General features: G+C 35.0%; 1 protein-coding gene across 1 annotated transcript in view; it reads left to right on the forward strand.

The window, feature by feature from the left end:
- Nucleotides 1-24,209, forward strand: part of LOC6044694 (PDZ and LIM domain protein Zasp) — a 142,826-nt gene that overhangs the window by 53,882 nt on the left and 64,735 nt on the right. The window contains 1 exon segment of the mRNA XM_038264322.1: nt 21,531-21,637. Within this exon segment, the coding sequence (XP_038120250.1) occupies nt 21,533-21,637 (105 nt within the window). The 5' untranslated portion in view covers nt 21,531-21,532.

Genomic DNA, 24,209 nt, shown 5'->3' on the forward strand with positions numbered 1-24,209 from the left:
ACTTATTTTAATGCAACAATTCACACGACGTCGTGCCTCCCGATCAACGATGATGTAGGAAGGACTTGAGCAAGCCAACCAGGATGAAACACGAAATAAAATTCTTTTCTTTTCACACACAATGCCACATAATTAACCGCGCGTCACCACCCAACAAATTGAACTGATTTTCTTCTGCTTGTGAGCAAGCCAACCAGGATGAAACACGAAATAAAATTCTTTTCTTTTCACACACAATGCCACATAATTAACCGCGCGTCACCACCCAACAAATTGAACTGATTTTCTTCTGCTTGTGAGCAAGCCAACCAGGATGAAACACGAAATAAAATTCTTTTCTTTTCACACACAATGCCACATAATTAACCGCGCGTCACCACCCAACAAATTGAACTGATTTTCTTCTGCTTGTGAGCAAACCAACCAGGATGAAACACGAAATAAAATTCTTTTCTTTTCACACACAATGCCACATAATTAACCGCGCGTCACCACCCAACAAATTGAACTGATTTTCTTCTGCTTGTGAGCAAGCCAACCAGGATGAAACACGAAATAAAATTCTTTTCTTTTCACACACAATGCCACATAATTAACCGCGCGTCACCACCCAACAAATTGAACTGATTTTCTTCTGCTTGTGAGCAAGCCAACCAGGATGAAACACGAAATAAAATTCTTTTCTTTTCACACACAATGCCACATAATTAACCGCGCGTCACCACCCAACAAATTGAACTGATTTTCTTCTGCTTGTGAGCAAACCAACCAGGATGAAACACGAAATAAAATTCTTTTCTTTTCACACACAATGCCACATAATTAACCGCGCGTCACCACCCAACAAATTGAACTGATTTTCTTCTGCTTGTGGGAAAGCCAACCAGGATGAAACACGAAATAAAATTCTTTTCTTTTCACACACAATGCCACATAATTAACCGCGCGTCACCACCCAACAAATTGAACTGATTTTCTTCTGCTTGTGAGCAAGCCAACCAGGATGAAACACGAAATAAAATTCTTTTCTTTTCACACACAATGCCACATAATTAACCGCGCGTCACCACCCAACAAATTGAACTGATTTTCTTCTGCTTGTGAGCAAACCAACCAGGATGAAACACGAAATAAAATTCTTTTCTTTTCACACACAATGCCACATAATTAACCGCGCGTCACCACCCAACAAATTGAACTGATTTTCTTCTGCTTGTGAGCAAGCCAACCAGGATGAAACACGAAATAAAATTCTTTTCTTTTCACACACAATGCCACATAATTAACCGCGCGTCACCACCCAACAAATTGAACTGATTTTCTTCTGCTTGTGAGCAAGCCAACCAGGATGAAACACGAAATAAAATTCTTTTCTTTTCACACACAATGCCACATAATTAACCGCGCGTCACCACCCAACAAATTGAACTGATTTTCTTCTGCTTGTGAGCAAGCCAACCAGGATGAAACACGAAATAAAATTCTTTTCTTTTCACACACAATGCCACATAATTAACCGCGCGTCACCACCCAACAAATTGAACTGATTTTCTTCTGCTTGTGAGCAAGCCAACCAGGATGAAACACGAAATAAAATTCTTTTCTTTTCACACACAATGTCACATAATTAACCGCGCGTCACCACCCAACAAATTGAACTGATTTTCTTCTGCTTGTGGAAAGCCAACCAGGATGAAACACGAAATAAAATTCTTTTCTTTTCACACACAATGCCACATAATTAACCGCGCGTCACCACCCAACAAATTGAACTGATTTTCTTCTGCTTGTGAGCAAGCCAACCAGGATGAAACACGAAATAAAATTCTTTTCTTTTCACACACAATGCCACATAATTAACCGCGCGTCACCACCCAACAAATTGAACTGATTTTCTTCTGCTTGTGAGCAAGCCAACCAGGATGAAACACGAAATAAAATTCTTTTCTTTTCACACACAATGCCACATAATTAACCGCGCGTCACCACCCAACAAATTGAACTGATTTTCTTCTGCTTGTGAGCAAGCCAACCAGGATGAAACACGAAATAAAATTCTTTTCTTTTCACACACAATGCCACATAATTAACCGCGCGTCACCACCCAACAAATTGAACTGATTTTCTTCTGCTTGTGAGCAAACCAACCAGGATGAAACACGAAATAAAATTCTTTTCTTTTCACACACAATGCCACATAATTAACCGCGCGTCACCACCCAACAAATTGAACTGATTTTCTTCTGCTTGTGAGCAAGCCAACCAGGATGAAACACGAAATAAAATTCTTTTCTTTTCACACACAATGCCACATAATTAACCGCGCGTCACCACCCAACAAATTGAACTGATTTTCTTCTGCTTGTGAGCAAGCCAACCAGGATGAAACACGAAATAAAATTCTTTTCTTTTCACACACAATGTCACATAATTAACCGCGCGTCACCACCCAACAAATTGAACTCACTAACGTTAAAACTTGAATTTTATGAAGAAAAACTCAGTGAAGTGTGAGGTTTCATGAATATAAGTATGATAATCCATGAAATAGCTTCAATAAGATCAACTATGACGAAAACCGAATAGTTCTACGCTTACAAACAGAAGAAAATGATTTTGTAAAAACTTTGAGCCAGTTTATTTTATTTCCATCATGTCATACGACCTTTTCAGAAATACAAGATATCCAGGACACAAACCATATAATTGTTATGGTAGATTGCAGTTAGAACAAGTGTGTCTCTTGCAATGAATTCTTAGTTTGTATCGAATAGAACAAAAGTGCTCCAAAAAAATCAAAACTTAGTCTTTGAACATGGACGACCCCTACAGTTGTGCTAAGTGTGCACAACTACGTGAATGAAGTTGTTACGTGTTTTTTTGGTTTGGACGATCCCTGCAGTTGTGCTAAATGTGCACAACTTCTTGAAGGGTGTTTGAGTTGGATATTTGGGTTAGGCTAAGTGTGAGATTGGTTAATGGATGTTATTGTTACGTAGTTTTTTTTTTGATTGGACGATCCCTGTAGTTGTGCTAAATGTGCACAACTTCTTGAAGGGTGTTTGAGTTGGATATTTGGGTTAGGCTAAGTGTGAGATTGGTTAATGGATGTTATTGTTACGTAGTTTTTTTGGATTGGACGATCCCTGCAGTTGTGCTAAATGTGCACAACTTCTTGAAGGGTGTTTGAGTTGGATATTTGGGTTAGGTTAAGTGTGCAATTAATTAGTGGATGTTGTTGTTACGTAGTTTTTTTGGATTGGACGATCCCTGCAGTTGTGCTAAATGTGCACAACTTCTTGAAGGGTGTTTGAGTTGGATATTTGGGTTAGGCTAAGTGTGAGATTGGTTAATGGATGTTATTGTTACGTAGTTTTTTTGATTGGACGATCCCTGTAGTTGTGCTAAATGTGCACAACTTCTTGAAGGGTGTTTGAGTTGGATATTTGGGTTAGGCTAAGTGTGAGATTGGTTAATGGATGTTATTGTTACGTAGTTTTTTTGGATTGGACGATCCCTGCAGTTGTGCTAAATGTGCACAACTTCTTGAAGGGTGTTTGAGTTGGATATTTGGGTTAGGTTAAGTGTGCAATTAATTAGTGGATGTTGTTGTTTTTATGTTTTTTTGTTTGGACGACCCCTGCAATTGTGCTAAGTGTGTACAACAAGAGTTCTCAAATGAACCGGTTAGGCTAGGTTCACCTATTGGTTCGGCTTAAACCTCCCTTTGTGGTTCAATCCTGGTTCAGTGAACCATGAACCATTCGTTACATCGCAACATTCGTTACACCGTAACATTCGTTACACCGTAGTATGGATATACCATAACATTCGTTACACCGCATCATTCGTTACACCGTAACATTCGTTACACCGTAACATTCGTTACACCGTAACATTCGTTACACCGTAACATTCATTACACCGTAACATTCGTTACACCGTAACATTCGTTACACCGTAACTTTCGTTACACCGTAACATTCGTTACACCGTAACATTCGTTACACCGTAACATTCGTTTCACCGTAACATTCGTTACACCGTAACATTCGTTACACCGTAACATTCATTTCACCGTAACATTCGTTACATCGCATCATTCGTTACACCGTAACATTCGTTACACCGTAACATTTGTTACACCGTAACATTCGTTACACCGTAACAATCGTTACACCGTAATATTCATTTCACCGTAACATTCGTTACGCCGTAACACTCGTTACACCGCATCATCCGTTACATCGTAACATTCGTTACACCGTAACATTCGTTACACCGCAACATACGTTTCACCGTAAAATTCATTACACCGTAACTTTCGTTGCACCGTAAAATTCCTTACACCGTAACATTCGATACACCGTAACATCCGTTACACCGTAACATTCGTTACACCGTAACATTCGATACACCGTAACATTCGTTACACCGTAACATTCGATACACCGTAACATTCTTTACACCGCATCATTAGTTACTCCGTAGTATGATTACACCATAACATTCGTTACACCGCATCATTCGTTACATCGTAACATTCGTTACGCCGTAACATTCGATACACCGTAACATTCGATACACCATAACATTCGTTACACCGCAGTATAGTTACACCGTAGTATGGTTACACCGTAAAATTGTTATACCGCAACATTCGTTGCATTGTAGCATTCTTGACACCGTGACATTCGTTACACCGTAAAACATCGCAATTAAAACATTTTTTAAGTCGTTGTGCACAGTTAGCACAACTGCAGAGGTCGTCCAATCTAAAAAACTACGTAACAACATCATCCACTAACCAGTCTCACACTCAGCCTTTTTTTTCTGTCTGAGTAATCTACCACTGAAACCTGATTATAGGTCTCAGCCTAACCCACTTAGCACTACTTCAGGGGTCGTCCATTAAAAAAAACTAAGTAACAACATCATCCATTCACCAATATCACACTTAGCCTAACCCAAATATCCAATTTAAAACATTTTTAAGTCGTTGTGCACACTTAGCACAATTGCAGGGGTCATCCAATCCAAAAAAACTACGTAACAACATCACCCACTAACTGATCTTACACTTAGCCTATCCGAAATATCCAATTTAAAACATTTTTTGAATTGTTGTGCACACTTAGCACAATTGCAGGGGTCATCCAATCCAAAAAAAAACTACGTAACAACATCACCCACTAACTGATCTTACACTTAGCCTATCCGAAATATCCAATTTAAAACATTTTTTGAATTGTTGTGCACACTTAGCACAACTGCAGCGGTCGTCCAATAAAAAAAAAACTACGTAACAACATCATCCATTCACCAATATCACACTTAGGCTAACCCAAATATCCAATTTAAAACATTTTTAATTCGTTGTGCACACTTAGAACAACTGCAGGGGTCGTCCAATCCAAAAACTACGTAACAATAACATTCACCTACCAATGTCACACTTAGCTTAACTCAGGGGTCATCCAATTAAAATAAAACTCTGCCACTAAATAATTATTTGACACACTTCGTCTAACTTACAACTTCTTCAAGTATCCAAATGTGCACACTTGTGCTAATTGCCTTCAAAATAGTGCTCCATAATATTGCTCAAACTAGTAAGGACACCTGGCAATTTACCATAATATTATAGTATAATCGTATTTTTATGGATTTGCGTGTTTTCAAAAGGTCAAGCCATGATGAAAAATAAGAGAGCACATCCATGATGCGTTCGAAAATGTCAGTTAGTACAAATGGTTGCAGGGCGATATCTCCGCGTAGGAAACGAATTTTTCAGATCTCTTAGAAGCGTTTTGTAGGGAATTTAATTAGCTAGAAGATGTCATCATTAACTCATTTTGGCCCAAAAGTCAGTTAGTACATCAGAGCACAGAGGCATCGAGATACTGAATGTTAGTACCACCCCCTTCCACCCTCTTCCAGACCACCCCTGGGATGGGAAACAATTGTTTTGCCCTTTTTTCGTAAAATTGCCAACAGTCAGCAAAAAAAGCGCTTGAACAAAAAAGCTGTGATGTCCGTTGTTGATTTCTTTTACTCTCTCTCAGTTCCACACCTGAAGATCTCAGATCTTCAGAGGGCCGGTTGTCCAGCGATAAAATCAACCCTGAAAAACCGAGCCCAAGTCTCGGAACACGGTTCACGGTTTAGCGCAAATTAAATTGGTGTTGTTCCCGGCGGCGTCGACACTGGCAGATGAAATTAGCGTTACTTTGGACCGTGGTGGAAAATCTTCCCGCGAGCGGACAATTTTCATGGGAAGAGATTAGAAGGTGGGGGGGGGGCAAATGGATCGCCGAGGAATGCCAACGATTTAGATTGTCCGCGCGCCGAGGAACTCCGGAACACCCGGTGCGGCCCTTTTGTCTGGTGCAGCAGGTTCAGTGAACTGGGCAGAATCTAGCGGGGCATTGTTTGATGAAGTTATGATTGGAAGAATGGAGGTTTTTATGTTTAAAAAAACGTTACTTAATCCACCCTTAGGTGGTTGGCGCCTTCCTCAAATTTAAAGGGTGCTATCCAAAATGCAAAAAGTGCGTAAATAACACTTAAGTGCTTATAACTTTTGATAGGGTTGTCAGATCTTCAATGTTTTGGACGCATTGGAAAGCTCTTTTGAATACCTTTCCAACGATCGCATAAGAGATCCGGACAACGTTTTCATCAACATATCTGAGATCCGGCCTCCAAAAAGCGTACAAATTACACTTAAGTACTTATAACTTTTGATAGGATGGTCAGATCTTCAATGTCATGGACGCGTTGGAAAGGTCTTTTAAATACCTTTCTGAAAATGTATAGCATGACGGGTTTTCTTACAAAAACCACCCTTTTTACAATCTTCCGGACTTGGCTAAAATTGTTTTTTCAGCATAACTTTTGAAGTACTTAACTAAACTGCATAATTTTTAATAGCGACTTATTGGACCTCAAGACGGATCGAATGACGCCGAAACGGACAAAATCGGTTCAGCCAATTTCGAGATAATCGAGTGACAATTTTTTGATCAACATCCCACCACACACAGACATTTGCTCAGAGTTTGATTCTGAGTCGATAGGTTTACATGAAGGTGGGTCTAGGAGGTCTAATTGAGAAGTTCATTTTTCGAGTGATTTTATAGCCTTTCCTTAGTAATGTGAGGAAGGCAAAAATAATAAAGTGGAATGAATTGTTAGGCAGCGATATCAGTTCGAATAAGTTAAGACCTGAAATCTCCAGAGATTTCTGGAGTTATTACCTAAGTTACCTAAGCGTCTACCTCTGTAACTAGTAAGAGGTCGGAGGTTTTTGACTTCTGATCAGGCTTCAGAGAGTTTCGAGGACTAACTTTTTGCTATGTTGGGAAACTATTAAGCTTGACTTTCCGTCTTCAGTCCAGCTTTTCCACCACATAAAATTCACTTTCGCTGTGACAACTTTGCACGCTGCCAGTCTTCCGCGTTTCACAAGTCAATAACTTTTGAATGGAGTAATTAAAAAGTGCGTCAGTTCGTACCAGCACAGTGTGGCATCAACAAGTTGGTTTCCACTTTCCACACTTGGGTATGCTACGTGAGTGCGTACGAAAATTTCCCCCAAGTGGGCAAACGTTTATTTCCTCTCAAGATTTCTTGCCTTTTCACCTGTGGTGCAACAAACAAGTTTCAGCAAGAAGCGCATCTCGCATGGTTTAGAGTTGGACACTTTGCAGTAGTTAATCTGTCACCAAGATGTCGCTGCCTTTCTACAAAAAAAAACAGCTGATATAATCTGCTTAGCAAATTTTTAGACATTTTCTTTTAAGATAAAACCCAAAACATTTATCATGCTTAATTGGATGAATTTGTTTTCACTTCTAAAACGAATCAATCACTTTTCAAAGTTACGATTTCAACCCATCAATCAATTTCCAAGGTATCTCAGCCCAACAAAGAATGCAACAGAGAAACCCCTTCCTTGGAATGCTATTCAAACTATTTACCTTCCGCCCAATAGGGCACAACACCCTGGTGCGAATCCGTCCAGCTGTGCCAATCAAGGGCTCTCGCGGACGAGCAAAATTGCGGTGGCCCAGCGTGGGGTCCTCCCAGGAAGTGTGACTCTTCTCACTATATAAGTGTGTTATGCTGTACCGTCGCAACTATTAATTCAATTTAATCGCACACGTCAGCGATCTAAACACACGTATTTTGCATGCTCACCGGACTAATGAGCAGCAGCCGCTGAAGATCGTCGTGATCGTCAGCAAACACTTTCAACGGGTCGACACCACCATGAGATGGCGGCAACAACAGCAACAGTTGGCTGGTGATTTTCGAATGAGTTATTGCAGAAAGTGGCGGTGATGAAACGAGTGGTGGTGACTATTTTTTGCTGATGAGTAACTTTTTGAGAAAGGTCGAAAGGTTATAATGGTGAAGTTGCATAAAAGCGTTTAATCATTTCTCTTGGATTAATCACTTCAATCTAGTTAGATATCGAAAACAAGTTTTTTTTCTTTAAAGTTTAAAATAAACGTTTTGAAATGAAGGAAACATGGAATTCAATCAAAACTAGATTCGTGTTTTTTTTTTGTTTTTGGGTAAAAATATTTATCAATATCGCTTATAATGTTTTGCTTTAAAATTTTTAATGAATTGTAATTTTTCTTTTTATAAAGCATCAAAGACTAAATAGAAAGGGACGATTTCTTTTTGTTATGATTTTATAATAGCAATATGATTTAAATGTGATTTTTTTTCCACAACCACCAAGAATAAATAGACTTCTAAACTTGTTAAGAGTAGCACACAATGCTTTTTCCCTTTCTGGCCAGATTCGTCTAATGTGACCCAAAAATCAAAAAAATTAAAACTACCGTCAGTGGGGGTGACTATGGGTCAAAAAACGATACACCTCTAGTATTTTCTTAATAACAAAAACAATTTAAATAACATCGGAAATCTTTCAACGTAGATTCAACATTTGGGTAGTTTTCGAGCAATTCTTACAAAAATATTAGAAAAATGATTTTTCGAGAGGTCATTTTTGACCAAAAACGTACCCCAACTTTAGACATCTGCCAAAATAACAGGATTTGTTCTAGGAACGAGATTTTTTCAGAGAAGTCATCTTAAGATGTCCCCTACACAACCTTTTCAAAAGAATTCAATTTCATTGAGAAGAACCTGAGAAATGGTAAAATCCGTAAAAAATCACTTTGACCCAGTCTCACCCCTCAGACCCAATGTCACCCCCACTGACGGTAACCATTAATTTTCGTATGGTCTTAAAAGTGATTTTCCCATCATCAAGCAAAAACATACATTTTTGAAAACTCAGGCCTAATAGGGTTATAACACCATCATAGTTATACTTCTCTCACAAGTTTTTACACACTTAGATTTTTTATCGCATTTGGTAAATATTACCGATTTTTCATCTGCTGAACAGTTCGGTAAACTGAAAACTATCAAATTTGATAAAAATCTTACCAAGATTCGGTAATGAAGTTCATTATTGTTCATCTTACTACCGAATTTTGTTCATTTTGACAGATAGTTTAATGATTTTCAACTACCGAATTCGGAAGAAAAATTTAAGGGTCTAAATATGACCTAAAATTCTGTTTTGCTTAATTTGGTCTAGACATTCTTAACTTGTAAAAAGATATAATTATACCTTTTTTGAAAGGGTAATGCATAAATAAACGTTATGCAATGTGTTCTTCACAATACCATTTGTAGTAATTTTTGTTTTCTTTTTTTCTTTTTTTTTGAAAATGTTTAAACTGCTTTTTGAGAAAACAAAAAATCATAAAACCATCTTTCAAAAAGTTTTTTTTTTCATCATGCTGGTAAGGCCATTGCCCTCTGTGAAATGTCTTCCAAAAACTATGGAGAAAATTAAATTGACTGAAATTTTCATGTCCATTGAAAAATCGATTATGAACTATAACGTTTTTTTAATCAAACAATGACCTTAATCTTTTTATATATTTTGAATTTTTTGACCAATACATTTTTCCCTAAATCATTACTATTTTGATTCTTTTGCCTTCCTCACTGAGGTAAGGCTATAATCCTGCTCTGAAAATGAACTTTTTATTAAAAGCTCCTAGACCCACCTTCATGTATACATATCGACTCAGAATCGAAAACTGAACAAATGTCTGTGTGTGTGTATGTGTGTGTGTATGTGTGTGTGTATGTATGTATGTGACCAAAATTCTCACTGAGTTTTCTCAGCACTGGCAGAACCGATTTTGATCGAACCAGTTGCATTCGACTTGGTTTAAGGTCCCATACATCGCTATTGAATTGTTTGAAGTTTCGATAAGTAGTTCAAAAGTTATGTATAAAAACGTGTTTTCGCAAATATCCGGATCTCAATTATATGCACGTAAACGATGTTCGGATCCATCATCCAACCCATCGTTGGTTAGGTAATTGAAAGGCCTTTCCAATGCATCCAAAACATTGAAGATCTGGCAACCCTGTCTCGATTTATGACCACTTAAGTGATATTTATGTACTTTTTTGAAACCGGATCTCACAGAAATGTATGTAAACTATGTCCGAATCCATCATCTGACCCATTGTTGGTTAGGTAATTGAAAGGCCTTTCCAATTAGTCCAAAACATTGAAGATCTGGCAACCCTGTCTCGAGTTATGACCACTTAAGTGATATTTATGTACTTTTTTGAAACCGGATCTCACTTAAATGTATGTAAACTATGTCCGAATCCATCATCAGACCCATTGTTGGTTAGGTAATTGAAAGGCCTTCCCAATTAGTCCAAAACATTGAAGATCTGGCAACCCTGTCTCGAGTTATGACCACTTAAGTGATATTTATGTACTTTTTTGAAGCCGGATCTCACTTAAATGTATGTAAACTATGTCCGGAACCATCATCTGACCCATCGTTGGTTTGGCAGTTGAGAGGCCTTTCCAATGAGTCCAAAACATTGAAGATCTGGCTACCCTGTCTTGAGTTACGACCACTTAAGTGATATTTATGTACTTTTTTGAAGCCGGATCATTCTTAAATGTATGAAAACTATGTCCGGATCCATCATCCGACCCATCGTTGGTTAGGTAATTGTAAGGCTTTTCCAATGAGTCCAAAACATTGAATATCTGGCAACCCTGTCTCGAGTTATGACCACTTATGTGATATTTATGTACTTTTTTGAAACCGGATCTCACAGAAATGTATGTAAACTATGTCCGGATCCATCATCCGATCCATCGTTGGTTAGGTAATTGAAAGGCCTTTCCAATGAGTCCAAAACATTGAAGATCTGGCAACCCTGTCTTGAGTTACGACCACTTAAGTGATATTTATGTACTTTTTTGAAGCCGGATCTTTCTTAAATGTGTGTAAACTATGTCCGGATCCATCATCCGACCCACCGTTGGTTAGGTAATTGAAAGGCCTTTCCAATGAGTACAAAACATTGAAGATCTGGCAACCCTGTCTCGAGTTATGACCACTTAAGTGATACTTATGTACTTTTTTGAAACCGGATCTCACAGAAATGTATGTAAACTATGTCCGGATCCATCATCCGATCCATCGTTGGTTAGGTAATTGAAAGGACTTTCCAATGAGTCCAAAACATTGAAGATCTGGCAACCCTGTCTTGAGTTACGACCACTTAAGTGATATTTATGTACTTTTTTGAAGCCGGATCTTTCTTAAATGTGTGTAAACTATGTCCGGATCCATCATCCGACCCACCGTTGGTTAGGTAATTGAAAGGCTTTTCCAATGAGTACAAAACATTGAAGATCTGGCAACCTTGTCTCGAGTTATAACCACTTAAGTGATACTTATGTACTTTTTTGAAACCGAATCTCACAGAAATGTATGTAAACTATGTCCGGAACCATCATCTGACCCATCGTTGGTTTGGCAATTGAGAGGCCTTTCCAATGAGTCCAAAACATTGAAGATCTGGCAACCCTGTCTTGAGTTACGACCACATAATCTGTGTTTTTTCTGGAACTAAAAAAAGCTTAAATGTGTGTCCAAACTGTGGTAAACTCACGGCCAAAACTTAAAAAATGTCGTCAAACGACCGTTCGCTACAACTTTGCAAACAAGACTGAAGACCTTCCCGACAAAAGCCACTCTCCACGATCATGCAAAGAGCGCACTCACACTTACGACTCTTTCATTTCATTTCTCCGCGCCGCGCGATTCTGACACGACGTTCGAAAGCTTTTCAGCCATCGCCGCATTCGTTCGTTATCTCTCTCTCTAATTTCTCTCTCTTTTATTTAGCAAAGCTTTACGTTGCGCAGCAGACCCAACCTAGACGAAGCACTCACACTCATACAGCGTGTACACGTTGCTGACCAATTTCTTTGCACACGATGGTGCTCTCGCTTTATGTGCGTCGTCGTTGCTTTTCAGCAAACCAAGCACAATCGATTTTCGACTTTAACATTTGAAACGGTCTTAATTCATTTCTTCGTCTTACTTTCCATAAAATAATTTATTCATTTAAGTTCTTTTTATGCATGAATTATTATCCCGGTCTTATTCTCTACATTATCCCCCTTCTCTACTCTTTTTTTGTGTTTTCTGTCTTTGTTTTCTACTGAATTTTTAATATTTTGATATGACGCTTCACAAATAAAATGTAATTTAAATTTATTTTTATTTTTTTTTACAGTATTTAAATATAAGTAAACATGCTTTTTCGAAGTCTGATATCTATGCTTTAGATCACTGTAGATATCTGTCAAATGAATCAAATTTTTGTTTCTTGTTAAGCAAAACTCTATTTTTTTTACAGTAGACCAACATCAAATAATAATGTCTAACGGTTTGCTAATTTGTGTATTGAGTTGATTATTTCCAAACTCATCCTGCAAGCTTGCTTTTTTACCATATAATTTCTTTTTACCAAATCATACAATTCTCAACCTCTTTTCTTCTTTTTATCGTCTCAAAAGTATTCGTCTTTGATGTTTTTTTTATTAGATTTATTCTGCTCTTTTCCATTTTCAGTTATTTTTTTATTGTTCCTTTTTTATAATTGCATTGCATTATTGTATTTGATCAATAATACACGTGCAATTACACTATACCTGCTTTCTTTCCTTTTTTTTATTATTTGATTGATATTCAGATCATATTGTGTTAATTGTTTTGATCTTATTCTATCTTTGTGACCCATTATATTTTTCTATGATTCGATCAATTTGATTTTGTTGATGTCTAGTTTTATTTTATGTTTTATATTCAAACTGTAAATCTCAAATTGTAGTAAAGCATTCTAATAATTCGATTTGCTCAATCATTTTCAGTTTTAAAAATTTTCTCTTAGTTTCGTATGTTCTCTTGTCAGTCATTCTACATATAACTTACATACCTTTTTTTAATTCATTTTTGTTTGCCGAATTCGTGTAAAAACTTCTGCTATACAGGCCACTGTACTTTTCAAAGTTTACTATCTTCTTCTGTTATATTTAAACCTATCTGATTTGGATTTTTTATTGGATTTCAAATATTCATCGCATTCCCTGTTATTGATGCACAAAATTCACTTTTTGTTGCTCAGTGATGATTTCAAACTTGTTGCTTACATGCTTACAAAGTCACTCAGAAAATTTTGGAGAAAATCCTATTTAATTTAATCCTGCTTTTCCCGTTTCTGCTGATCTGCTCAATGCTTATGATGTTTTGATTTTCAAGCTACCGTTTTTACGTATTTTTTCAACTTATAGACAATTTCAAAACAATTCCAAATTATTTCTTCATTTAAGATCATTCCAAATTTAGTTGTTACCCTTTTTCATGATAAGAAAACAATGTTATTAAATTTCCTTAGAAACTCTGTCCAATAATCATACATAATGCGTGTAGATTTCAAACCAGCGTCATTTAAATTTTCACCTTGAACCTTATCGTTTCTTACCTTTTGTTTTTTTAAAGTGACAAAATGTTCAAAATCATCACAGATCGATTTGTTTTTTTTTTGTGTTTTTTTTTTTTGAGAAAGTCATTTGCAGTTTATTTTCTTGTTAGGGTTAGTAACCTCTATTGTTTATAACATTGTCCAATATTTTGTTTCCATAATCATTTTAAATTCTTTTGTTTTTTCTTTTCTTGTGAAAAAAACGCTTATTTTGTTTTTTCATTCAGAAACTCAATTAATAATCTTTTTAAATAATTCAAAATTATTTATACCTCTTTTCGTGTTTTCAAAATCATTCACTAAATTATCTTTAGAAACTCATTCCTGTTATCGAACATAAATTCAGTTCAATAAATAAATATAAGAAAGGTAGGTTTCCATGCTACCGTTTATTTCATTATCTCCTTTGACTGATTGAAATTTCCAAAATCATGGTTTTTTTTGCTGTGAAAAATTCAAATCAAATCAAATTTACTTTATTTCCTCAAAAAGAAATCGGTTCAGAATCCTCCAAAATCATTCCAAATTAGTTTGTTACTCTTTTATAATAAAACAAACCACTTTTATTAAATGTACTCCAGAAGCTCAGTCCAATGTTTCGACATAAGGCGTTTATATTTCTAAACCAACGACTGTTACCTTTTCTCTTCATACTTTTCTGTCTTTTTTTCTAATTTATCCTTAAAGCGTATGAATCTCAGAACCAAAGTCTCTTTTTCCATTTTCATCCTTAACTGACAGAAATTTCAACAATAGTTTTTCATTATTTCTTCTTTCAGAATAATTCAAAATTAAATTGGCCTTGCTTTGATGATATATATTTTTTTTTAATTTTTCAATCATTAAGCGTGTATATTAAAAAAACCATCGTATCTTATTTCGTTTTAACTTCACGGTTTGTTTTCAATACGTGATAAAATGTTCCAAAACATAACAGATTTTTTTTTTATCGTTTCTATTTTATTTCCTTATTTAAATATTTAATCTATCGTTTTTCATATTTTACATCGAGCGATTTTTTTTTTGCCATCCCCAATTCTGTTTTGTTCTTTGCTTGAGAAAAAATCTTCTATTTTATTCCCTACAGCAGCAATTCTCAACCTTCTTCTAGGCCGTTACCCCCTGCCATGTGAATCAAGTAGGCCCACTACCCCCGTTGAAAATCGCTGCCCTACAGGAACACAACTAAGAAACTTCGAGTATCATTTCAAATTGTTCTGCTTTTATTTTTTAGCACTTTTATTCAATTATCTCGTGAAAACGTGTTTTTCAACCACCGTTTCTTACATTTTCTTCATAAAATGATTTAAAAAATCATTTTAAATTATTTTGTTTGATTTTCGCTAAGGGAAAAAAATCCAAGAAAAATCACTTCTCTGTTTTTTTATCATTTTAATATGTTTCCAAACTACCATTTCTTATATTATATCCTTAAACTGCCTGAAATTTCTAAAATTACTCCGAATAATATAAATCGTCTTTTTTGTGAAAAACAAATCACTTCCACTTTTTCTCCAACAACTATTCCATTCAGAATTCTCCATTATCATCTCGATTATCATTCCAATTGTTTTGTTGTTCTTTCGCGATAAAAAAAACCTATTTATTTAAGTTTTCTCTAGAAGCTCAATCCAATGTTTAGATAAAGGCGCTTAAATCTCAAAACTAACGTCTATTATATTTTCTCTTAAAATTTTGCCGTTTTTCAATTTTCACCGAGTCCCATTTTTTTTGTTAAGAAAAAATATATATATATATATTTTAATTTCTTTGTTTGGTTTTTAACGTTTCTTATAGTATCTCACTACCCGGTTTTTTTTTAGTCATGAAACTTTTTTTTTCTTGAGAAAAATACTTCTTTTTTTTATAATTTTGTTCCTTTTTTTCATCATAATAAAATTACTGTTATTCAATTCCTTCAATCGTTGAGCGTGTAAATATTTTTTTAATTTGGCTTATTCTTAATTATTTGTTTTCTTTTGGGAAAAAAATAAAAATTTAGAAATAATCATTTTTATTTCAATTCCTTGTTTGGGTTTTCAATCAAGCGTTTCTTATGTTTTCTCACTAACCCGTATCTATTTTTATCACCACCTTTTTCCTGTTATTGAGAAAAAGAAACTTATCTTTTTCTCTCTTTTCATTAAAAGAAAATTACTGTTATTGAATTCTTCATAAACCATCGTATCATTTTATTTATTTCATTTTTTTGCTCATTTCAACTATTTGTTTTTTTAAATAAAAAAACACTTTTATTTAATAATCTCCAGAAAACTTATGTTTTACAACCACTGTTTCTTCAATCATTTTTTTCTTTTCATTAAAAGAAAACTACTTCAGAAACCATCGAATCATTTTTATTTTATTTTTTTGCTGTATCGAGCGATTTTTTCCAGTTCTCCCAATTTTCTTGTGCTCATTCCAAACTATTTGTTTTTTTTTTTTTAAAAACACTTTTAATTAATAATCTCCAGAAAACTTGTGTTCTACAACCACAGTTTCTAACATTATCTCCTTGAACTGACTGAAATTTCCAAATCAATTCCGAGTTATTGCAATCATCTTTTTGTTTTTTTCTTTTCATTAAAAGAAAACTACAGTTATTTAATCCTTCAGAAACCATCGAATCATTTTTTTGCTGTATCGAGCGATTTTTTCAGCTCTCCCACTTTTCTTGTGTCCGTTTCTATTTTAATCACCACCTTTTTCCTGTTATTGAGAAAAACTTATTTTTCTCTTTTCTTTAAAAAAATTACTGTTATTTAATTCTTCATAAACCATCGTATCACTTTTATTTATTTCATTTTTTTGCTCATTCCAAACTATTTGTTTTTTAAATAAAAAAACACTTTTATTTTATAATCTTCAGAAAACTTGTGTTTTACAACCACAGTTTCTTCAATCATTTTTTTTCTTTTCATTAAAAGAAAACTACTTCAGAAACCATTGAATCATTTTTTTATTTTTTATTTTTTTGCTGTATCGAGCGATTTTTTCAGTTTTCCCAATTTCTTGTGCTTATTCCAAACCATTTGTTTTTTTTTTTTTTAATAAAAAAACATTTTTATTTAATAATCTCCAGAAAACTTGTGTTCTACAACCACAGTTTCTTACATTATCACCTCAAACTGACTGAAATTTCCAAATCAATTCCGAATTATTGCAATCATCTTATTTTGTTTTTTTTTTTCTTTTCATTAAAAAGAAAACTACTGTTATTTTATTCTTCAGAAACCATCGAATCATTTTTTTTTTTTGCTTTATCGAGCGATTTTTTTTCAGCTCTCCCACTTTTCTTGTGCTCATTTCAAACCATTTGTTTTTTTTTTAATAAAAAAAATACTTTAGCTTAATAATCTCAAGAAAACTTGTGTTCTTCAACCACAGTTTCTTACATTATCTCCTTGAACTGACTGAAATTTCCAAATTAATACTGAATTATTGCAATCATCTTTTTTTGTGAAAAACAAATCAACTCTTCTCCAAACTCATTGCAATTTATGTTGTTGCTCTTTTATGATGGAAATCACTTTTTTTATTTCAAATCTCAAAATCAATGTCCATTGCATTCTCTCTTCGAACTTTTCCGTTCGTGTTATTTAAAAAAAAAAAAAAAATTCCACTCCATTTTCGTGTTTAGGTTCTTAATTAACCCTTTCTCATGTTTTCTTATCAACCCGTTTTTTTTTATCCGATTCACGCTCAGAAATCAGTTGAGGCGTTCGTCAACATTATATGTGATCAGTTGAGGCGTTCGTCAACTGTTTTCATTTTTTTTCTTTTTTTTTTTTTTTTGCAGTTGAGGCGTTCGTCAACTCATTTTTGTTTTTTTTTGTTTGTTTGGTGCAGTTGAGGCGTTCGTCAACTGATTTTTTTTTTTTTTGCGCTGTGGAGGCGTTCGTCCACTCCATTCCTCTCTCTGTCTTTCTTTTTCCATTGAAATCCTCACCATACGTACCTATCGACTGCGCCATGTGGTAAACTCACGGCCAAAACTTAAAAAATGTCGTCAAACGACCGTTCGCTACAACTTTGCAAACAAGACTGAAGACCTTCCCGACAAAAGCCACTCTCCACGATCATGCAAAGAGCGCACTCACACTTACGACTCTTTCATTTCATTTCTCCCGCGCCGCGCGATTCTGACACGACGTTCGAAAGCTTTTCAGCCATCGCCGCATTCGTTCGTTATCTCTCTCTAATTTCTCTCTCTTTTATTTAGCAAAGCTTTACGTTGCGCAGCAGACCCAACCTAGACGAAGCACTCACACTCATACAGCGTGTGTACACGTTGCTGACCAATTTCTTTGCACACGATGGTGCTCTCGCTTTATGTGCGTCGTCGTTGCTTTTCAGCAAACCAAGCACAATCGATTTTCGACTTTAACATTTGAAACGGTCTTAATTCATTTCTTCGTCTTACTTTCCATAAAATAATTTATTCATTTAAGTTCTTTTTATGCATGAATTATTATCCCGGTCTTATTCTCTACACAAACCACTTATATTTCTAATTTTTGGTAAAAAGTGAGGAAGGCATCAACCACATAGGTGGATTAGGTTAGTTTTTTGTAGCATAATAGTAATGATTTACTAAGTACAAGCTAAACCCGACAAATTTCGTCTTGTTTTTTCTTCGTTTCTTGACGTTTTGAGTTTGTTTGCTTATTCAGCCTCCTGTGATCAAATTTCGATTTTGCGCAACTTTTCCCATACAATCTGCGGATTGTCCGGAATCGGTTCCAAAGTGGCCAAAGTTGTCACTTTTTGGCGCAAGAACCTTCCTTGATCTTATACGAACTCAACGCATTAAAGAGCACCTCGATCCGACGCTCCATATTGAACTGATTCGCGTTCGAACAGAATTTTTTTTATATAAATAGATTTTGTGATACTTTTTGCTTAACATTTTTAGGTAAAGCTTTAAATTAGTTTTCTAGTTTTCTTGTTTTCTTTGCCACTCTTAAAAAAATAGAAACTGTCATGTTCAAAAGAATGCAGAAAAACATGGTTTCTCTGATGAAAAATATTTTCATGAATATTTTTCATGAACTGCTCATGTTTGAAAGAATGCAAAAACTTTTGATTAAACTTCTCATTTTTTAAGTAGCTGCTTATGCTCCTTCTAGGATGAAAAAACAATCAAAAATTGATATAAACATTATTATTAAATGGTTCAATGAATGCTAATATTCAAGTTTTAGGTATTTGAAATTATTATTGAAATACTATAAGTGGCAAAAAGAAGATTTTTATTCATTTCATAGAAAAAGGATAGAAATAGGAGTCAAAATATGTAGTTAATTCACGGTTTAAATCAAAATGACATTGAACAGTTTTACTTTTCAATACAAATACTTAATAGCCTAGCTTTACAGCATCCATTTGAGTGATGAATAGTTGAACTTTTCAACCCTTGTATCAAATAGTAATACATTTCAATTCGAATATTTATTTCGATCCCCTGTTCTTAGGATTGGCAAGCAAAAATGCTTTCCACTTAACCGTGGAGCATTGGCTACTTGAAGAAGACTGAGACTGATATAGTTGAATCCAAGAATCGGACTAAGAATCAAATTGAATGCAAGTTAAATATCAGAACTCAATCAAGAATGCATGCAAGATTGCAAGCGCAATTTGATTCAATTTTATTGAATCAAAAAATACCTCACTAAAAGTAGCCTGGGTGACTGATAGAATTCATCCAGTAAGAGATGAGAAGAATTGAAATCTTTCCCATTAGAAATGAGAACACACGAAGAATTCAAACAACAATGCAAAAACGGTCGTTACCACTCGCCTAGGGTGGCTCCTCAGACGATTCATCTTCCCAAAAACCGTCCAACTCCAAGCGAAACATACTTGAGGATACCGTGGAGATTTTCCCTTAATACTCTGAAAAAAGTGGAGCATCAACACTTTCCGTCTTCCGAATCCCTTTCCTTGTCCCTGGTGCGCGGTGGAGATGGGCAATAGACGGCTACCATGGTGGTGAGAATCTAGTTCAGGTGCAATCAAGCACCGATATTGTGCTTATTACGGAGGTAGATTTGCAGTTCTTAACTCCAAGGAGTCCTTGGATGACGCAGAACATCCCAGCGGATTTCAAAGTAGTCTACCATAGCTAAAGCTGAAGTGGGTATGACCCGGGGTCAAAACTGCAGACAGCCTTCAATTCACCATTTCCGGGAGATTTCGACTACCTAGAACATTCCAGACGTCTTAAAGTATTGCTTCCATCTTTCTTGAACATTATTAAAGACATTATTTATGATTCTTAATTTAAGTCTCTCATTTTAACTCATTGTTGTTCTAATTTTAAATTAATTAAAAATTTAGTAACTATGTGAATGATGCTATCGAATCCATAATATACACAGCCATTTATTCACAAAATCAATGACTCCGTCCTGAAAAATACCAAACCGCATTCATCAATGGGCTGCCCACTGTGTGACATTTATATTTATTAATAGCAAAGTTGAGGAAATTGATAAAACTGCCAACCAGCGCGATCGGTTACGTTCTTCCTCGCGCGGAGATTCAACCACCCCACAAGAGCCTTCAAAGAAAGCCCCTCTGTCCGCAGCCTGAATGATCATCGCTCAATCGCTCGCGGTCACTTCAAAGCGCCCCCACCGAACCACGTGACCGCCCTCCGGATGGTTAACCCCTAATCAGATTTATTATAAAGTGGCGGTAAACATGATTGAGTAAAATTGAAAAGTAAATAAATATAACGATGAATAATCGGCGGCCGATGTCTGGTTGTAAATAATAATAAAACACCTCTCATTACTGGGCCGGTCTCTTCGGTGACGACCGCAAACAACAACAGCAACGTCCACAGAGATATCGTCTACTAGAGGAACTGCATTCGTTTGAGGAACTTGTAACGAGACAAACGGTTAGCGTTCAAGGGCCTCCCAGCCGGACTGCGAAAAGATGAATTTGCATATTCGCGGGTAGATGTGAACCTCCCCGGCCAGACAGTGAGGCTGCCGGTGCTGTGGCGGGTGGAGATCGGTACAGAGGAATTCTCTGAAAAATTGATTATTTTTACGAATTTTAGGGAACACAAATTGCTTTCAAATTTTTCCCATTTTTTTTTCATTTCATTGCATGTTTGCTATAAAAAAATAAAAAAAAAATCAACTAAATCCGATTTTTACGAGAACCGGGTGCAGACCGAGAAAGCAACACACAGCTCAATAATTGCGGAAAGTTTTCTTTTCAACACCACAGTCGATCTCGCGGGCAAGCGACGACGAGCGCGCACGTTCAAGGTTAAGTCTCACTCCGCAAGCCCCGCCACCGCCGTTGAGAAGAGTTTCAGGAAGCGCAGCAATGGTTCTTGGTCATTGCGCGGGTTGTACTTGTACTCTCGCGCAATAGAGTTGGCTCACCACATCTGGTGAAGATTCTCGGTATTTGATGGATGACTGGTGCAGAAATTCTAACCAATTCTTTAGAAGTCACTGTGATGCTAACTGACGATTTTAAATTTCTGCAGACCAATAACCCTATTAAAAAAATAGCCACACATCTCAATAGTATCTTGGTTTCATTTTTCATTAATTTGCTCGTTTTCTCTTCTCCGGTCGTTTTTTTTTCAGATATGGCAAATTTGATCACAGTTCAACTGCGACGAGGCGAAGGCCAGCCGTGGGGATTCCGTCTCCAGGGTGGCAAGGACTTCTCCGCGCCGCTGGTGCTGCAACGGGTAAGTTTTTAGCAAGAGTTTGCAATAACCAATGAAAAATGTCTTGAATCTTATGAACGGGACGATTCTCATTTTAACTTACTTCACAAATTGATAAAAAAAACATATTTTTCAATGTTTGTGTCCTGGTATTTTTGGAAAAAGAAAGATCACTAATTAACTATTAGGCATTTTGAGGGTGTGATATTTTTTTTTTGCTTTTGAAATATTTCTGGTTGCTTAATATCAGCCACTTATAAACATATTTTTTGTACCAAACGAGTTTTTCAAAGTGTCACTAAATGGCCCTCATTTTTTACTGACGGTAGCGTGGAAACTTGTGGTTTATTTTCAGTTTTGAAAAATAAACTTTTTGCAATTTAAAACTGTTTTATTTTATCTTACATTGAAAATCGAACCAAAAGTTTCCGAAATATCTTGAGATGAAAACAGAGGACACTAAGTCCAACTCAACTCCGATCAATAAAGCCCAACAATAACATTGTTGTAAATATTTGCTTAAACTTTTGATTTAACATGAAAAAATACCTTTATCTTGAAAATGGTTCAACTTAATACATAAATATATAAATATATAAAGAAATCTAAAAAAAAAACTTACCTATGGCACATATTTTTGAACATCATTTTCATTTGATTGTTAAATGTAATTAAATGTTTTCCAATTTGAAAATTGTCACAAAAAAACTAAATTACAGAATCGCTTGTAAATCGTTTCAGCTCACATTTCTCATCCCTGCTTATAAAATTTCCAGTGCAGAGGTTATTATTTAAAGCACACTTAAACGCAACTTTAAAATCTTTCAAAATTATTTTATTTATTTTTTCAATTAAAAATTTTCATAATATTTACAGAAATTAAGTTTTTGTTAAAAGTTGATCGTTTTGAGTTTCAGAAAAAATGTTGTTTATTTGATTAATTTTTTTTCTGGTTTTTTCACTAAGGCCGATGCAAATATTTTTCAAAGTTTTTTCCCTCGGTTCTGACAGGGGTCGAAGGGGGGATTTTGCTTTTTATTCAAAAATCAAGCCAAATGTAAAATTAAACGAAAACAAAAATTTTAGCGAAAAAAACAAAACATTTTGCGAAATTTAGCATCGGACATTTCCAAAAATTTTAAAGATTTTTTATTCAGCCCAAGCAAGCTTAAACATATTTTTTTGCAGTTCCGTCGTGAAACTACTCACATTTCCTGTCATTTTTGAACGACGAAATAGCCTTCTTTTCTGTATCAAAAATAACAGAATCGAATAGCAACACTTTTCAAAATAAATGCAGAAAAGTAGAACAAATGGGTGCTGAAAAGTTCAACTTTTCAGCACTTGTTTCGAAAAGTAACACTTTTCAACATTTTTTTTGATTTAAATGATTTATTGACAAAATACATGAAAATTTGACTTAAAATTTCACTCAGTGTGTGTTTTTTGGAATTGCATAAAATGTTGTATGGAACTCGTTGCAAAACTTGATTTTTTCAGCACTCTTCGTATTTATCCAACTCGTTGGATAAATGTACGACTCGGGCTGAAAAAATTCTCTTTTTGCAAGTTGTTGCATAAACTACTATTAAACCCAGGAGAATGCCCCCTCTAAAACTGGGCTTGACAGGCTTCGATTTTTCAACCAATGTTTGATCTTTAAAAATAATTGAAAAAAAGATCTCTTAAAATTTTAGAAAATTTATGGGTTGAAAATTTTACTTGTTTTACGTGACTTTGTCCATGTTTTTTTTTTAATTGAACTTTTTATGGATCAATTTTGGCTGGCTTTTTAACAAACATTTCCTTTATGTTAAGTAAAATGAATTTTGCAGCAATTTTTCTAGTGTTCCAGACTATGCCCCTACGAATGTTTAAACAATTTGAATGATAATGGTGCCATTTTATAACAGAAAATGTAAAAAAAAACAAGCAAAAAATTGAAAAAGTGACTGTAAGAACATGAAAAAATTAGAAAGGCAAATTGTAATAATAGGAGGTGGTACCAAAAACAAAAATAAACTGAACAAGATAAATGATAAATGCAAATTAAAATACTAAAAATGAACAAAAGTTGCTCAAAATTACCTACTGAACACGGGAAAAATAAAATTATAGAAAAAAATTGGGCAGTTGAGGGTTAATTATATATAAAATATATATAAAAAAAAGTTTTTTGAGCCTTGGGTATTTCAACAATAAGAAAATGAATAAATGTTTTTTGTTCTAACATGTATCAACAATCTTATTTTTTTAAATAGAATTTTTTATTTATTGACTAGCAAGAATATTTTAAATATTTTTGAATCATAGATCACAATAAAGAATAAAAATAAAATTTATATGATTTATAATTTGAAAATTCGAAAACATTTTGAATTTTAATGATTTTTATTCGAACTTCTTTGGTGTATTCATATTAACTAATTTCTTAATTTTGAACGTACTCGCGATTTCCATAAAAAGATAATTCATTTTCTTAGCTTTTAACTTTTGCAACATTTTATCTTGACTTGTGAAGCTCAAATTTGGTCGGGGTTTCCAAATAAATAAAAGCTAATTTTTTAAACACATTATTTTTCATTCATTCAAC

This window comes from Culex quinquefasciatus, chromosome 3 (genome assembly GCF_015732765.1).
Source record: "Culex quinquefasciatus strain JHB chromosome 3, VPISU_Cqui_1.0_pri_paternal, whole genome shotgun sequence".
In the NCBI taxonomy this organism is placed as follows: domain Eukaryota; kingdom Metazoa; phylum Arthropoda; class Insecta; order Diptera; family Culicidae; genus Culex; species Culex quinquefasciatus.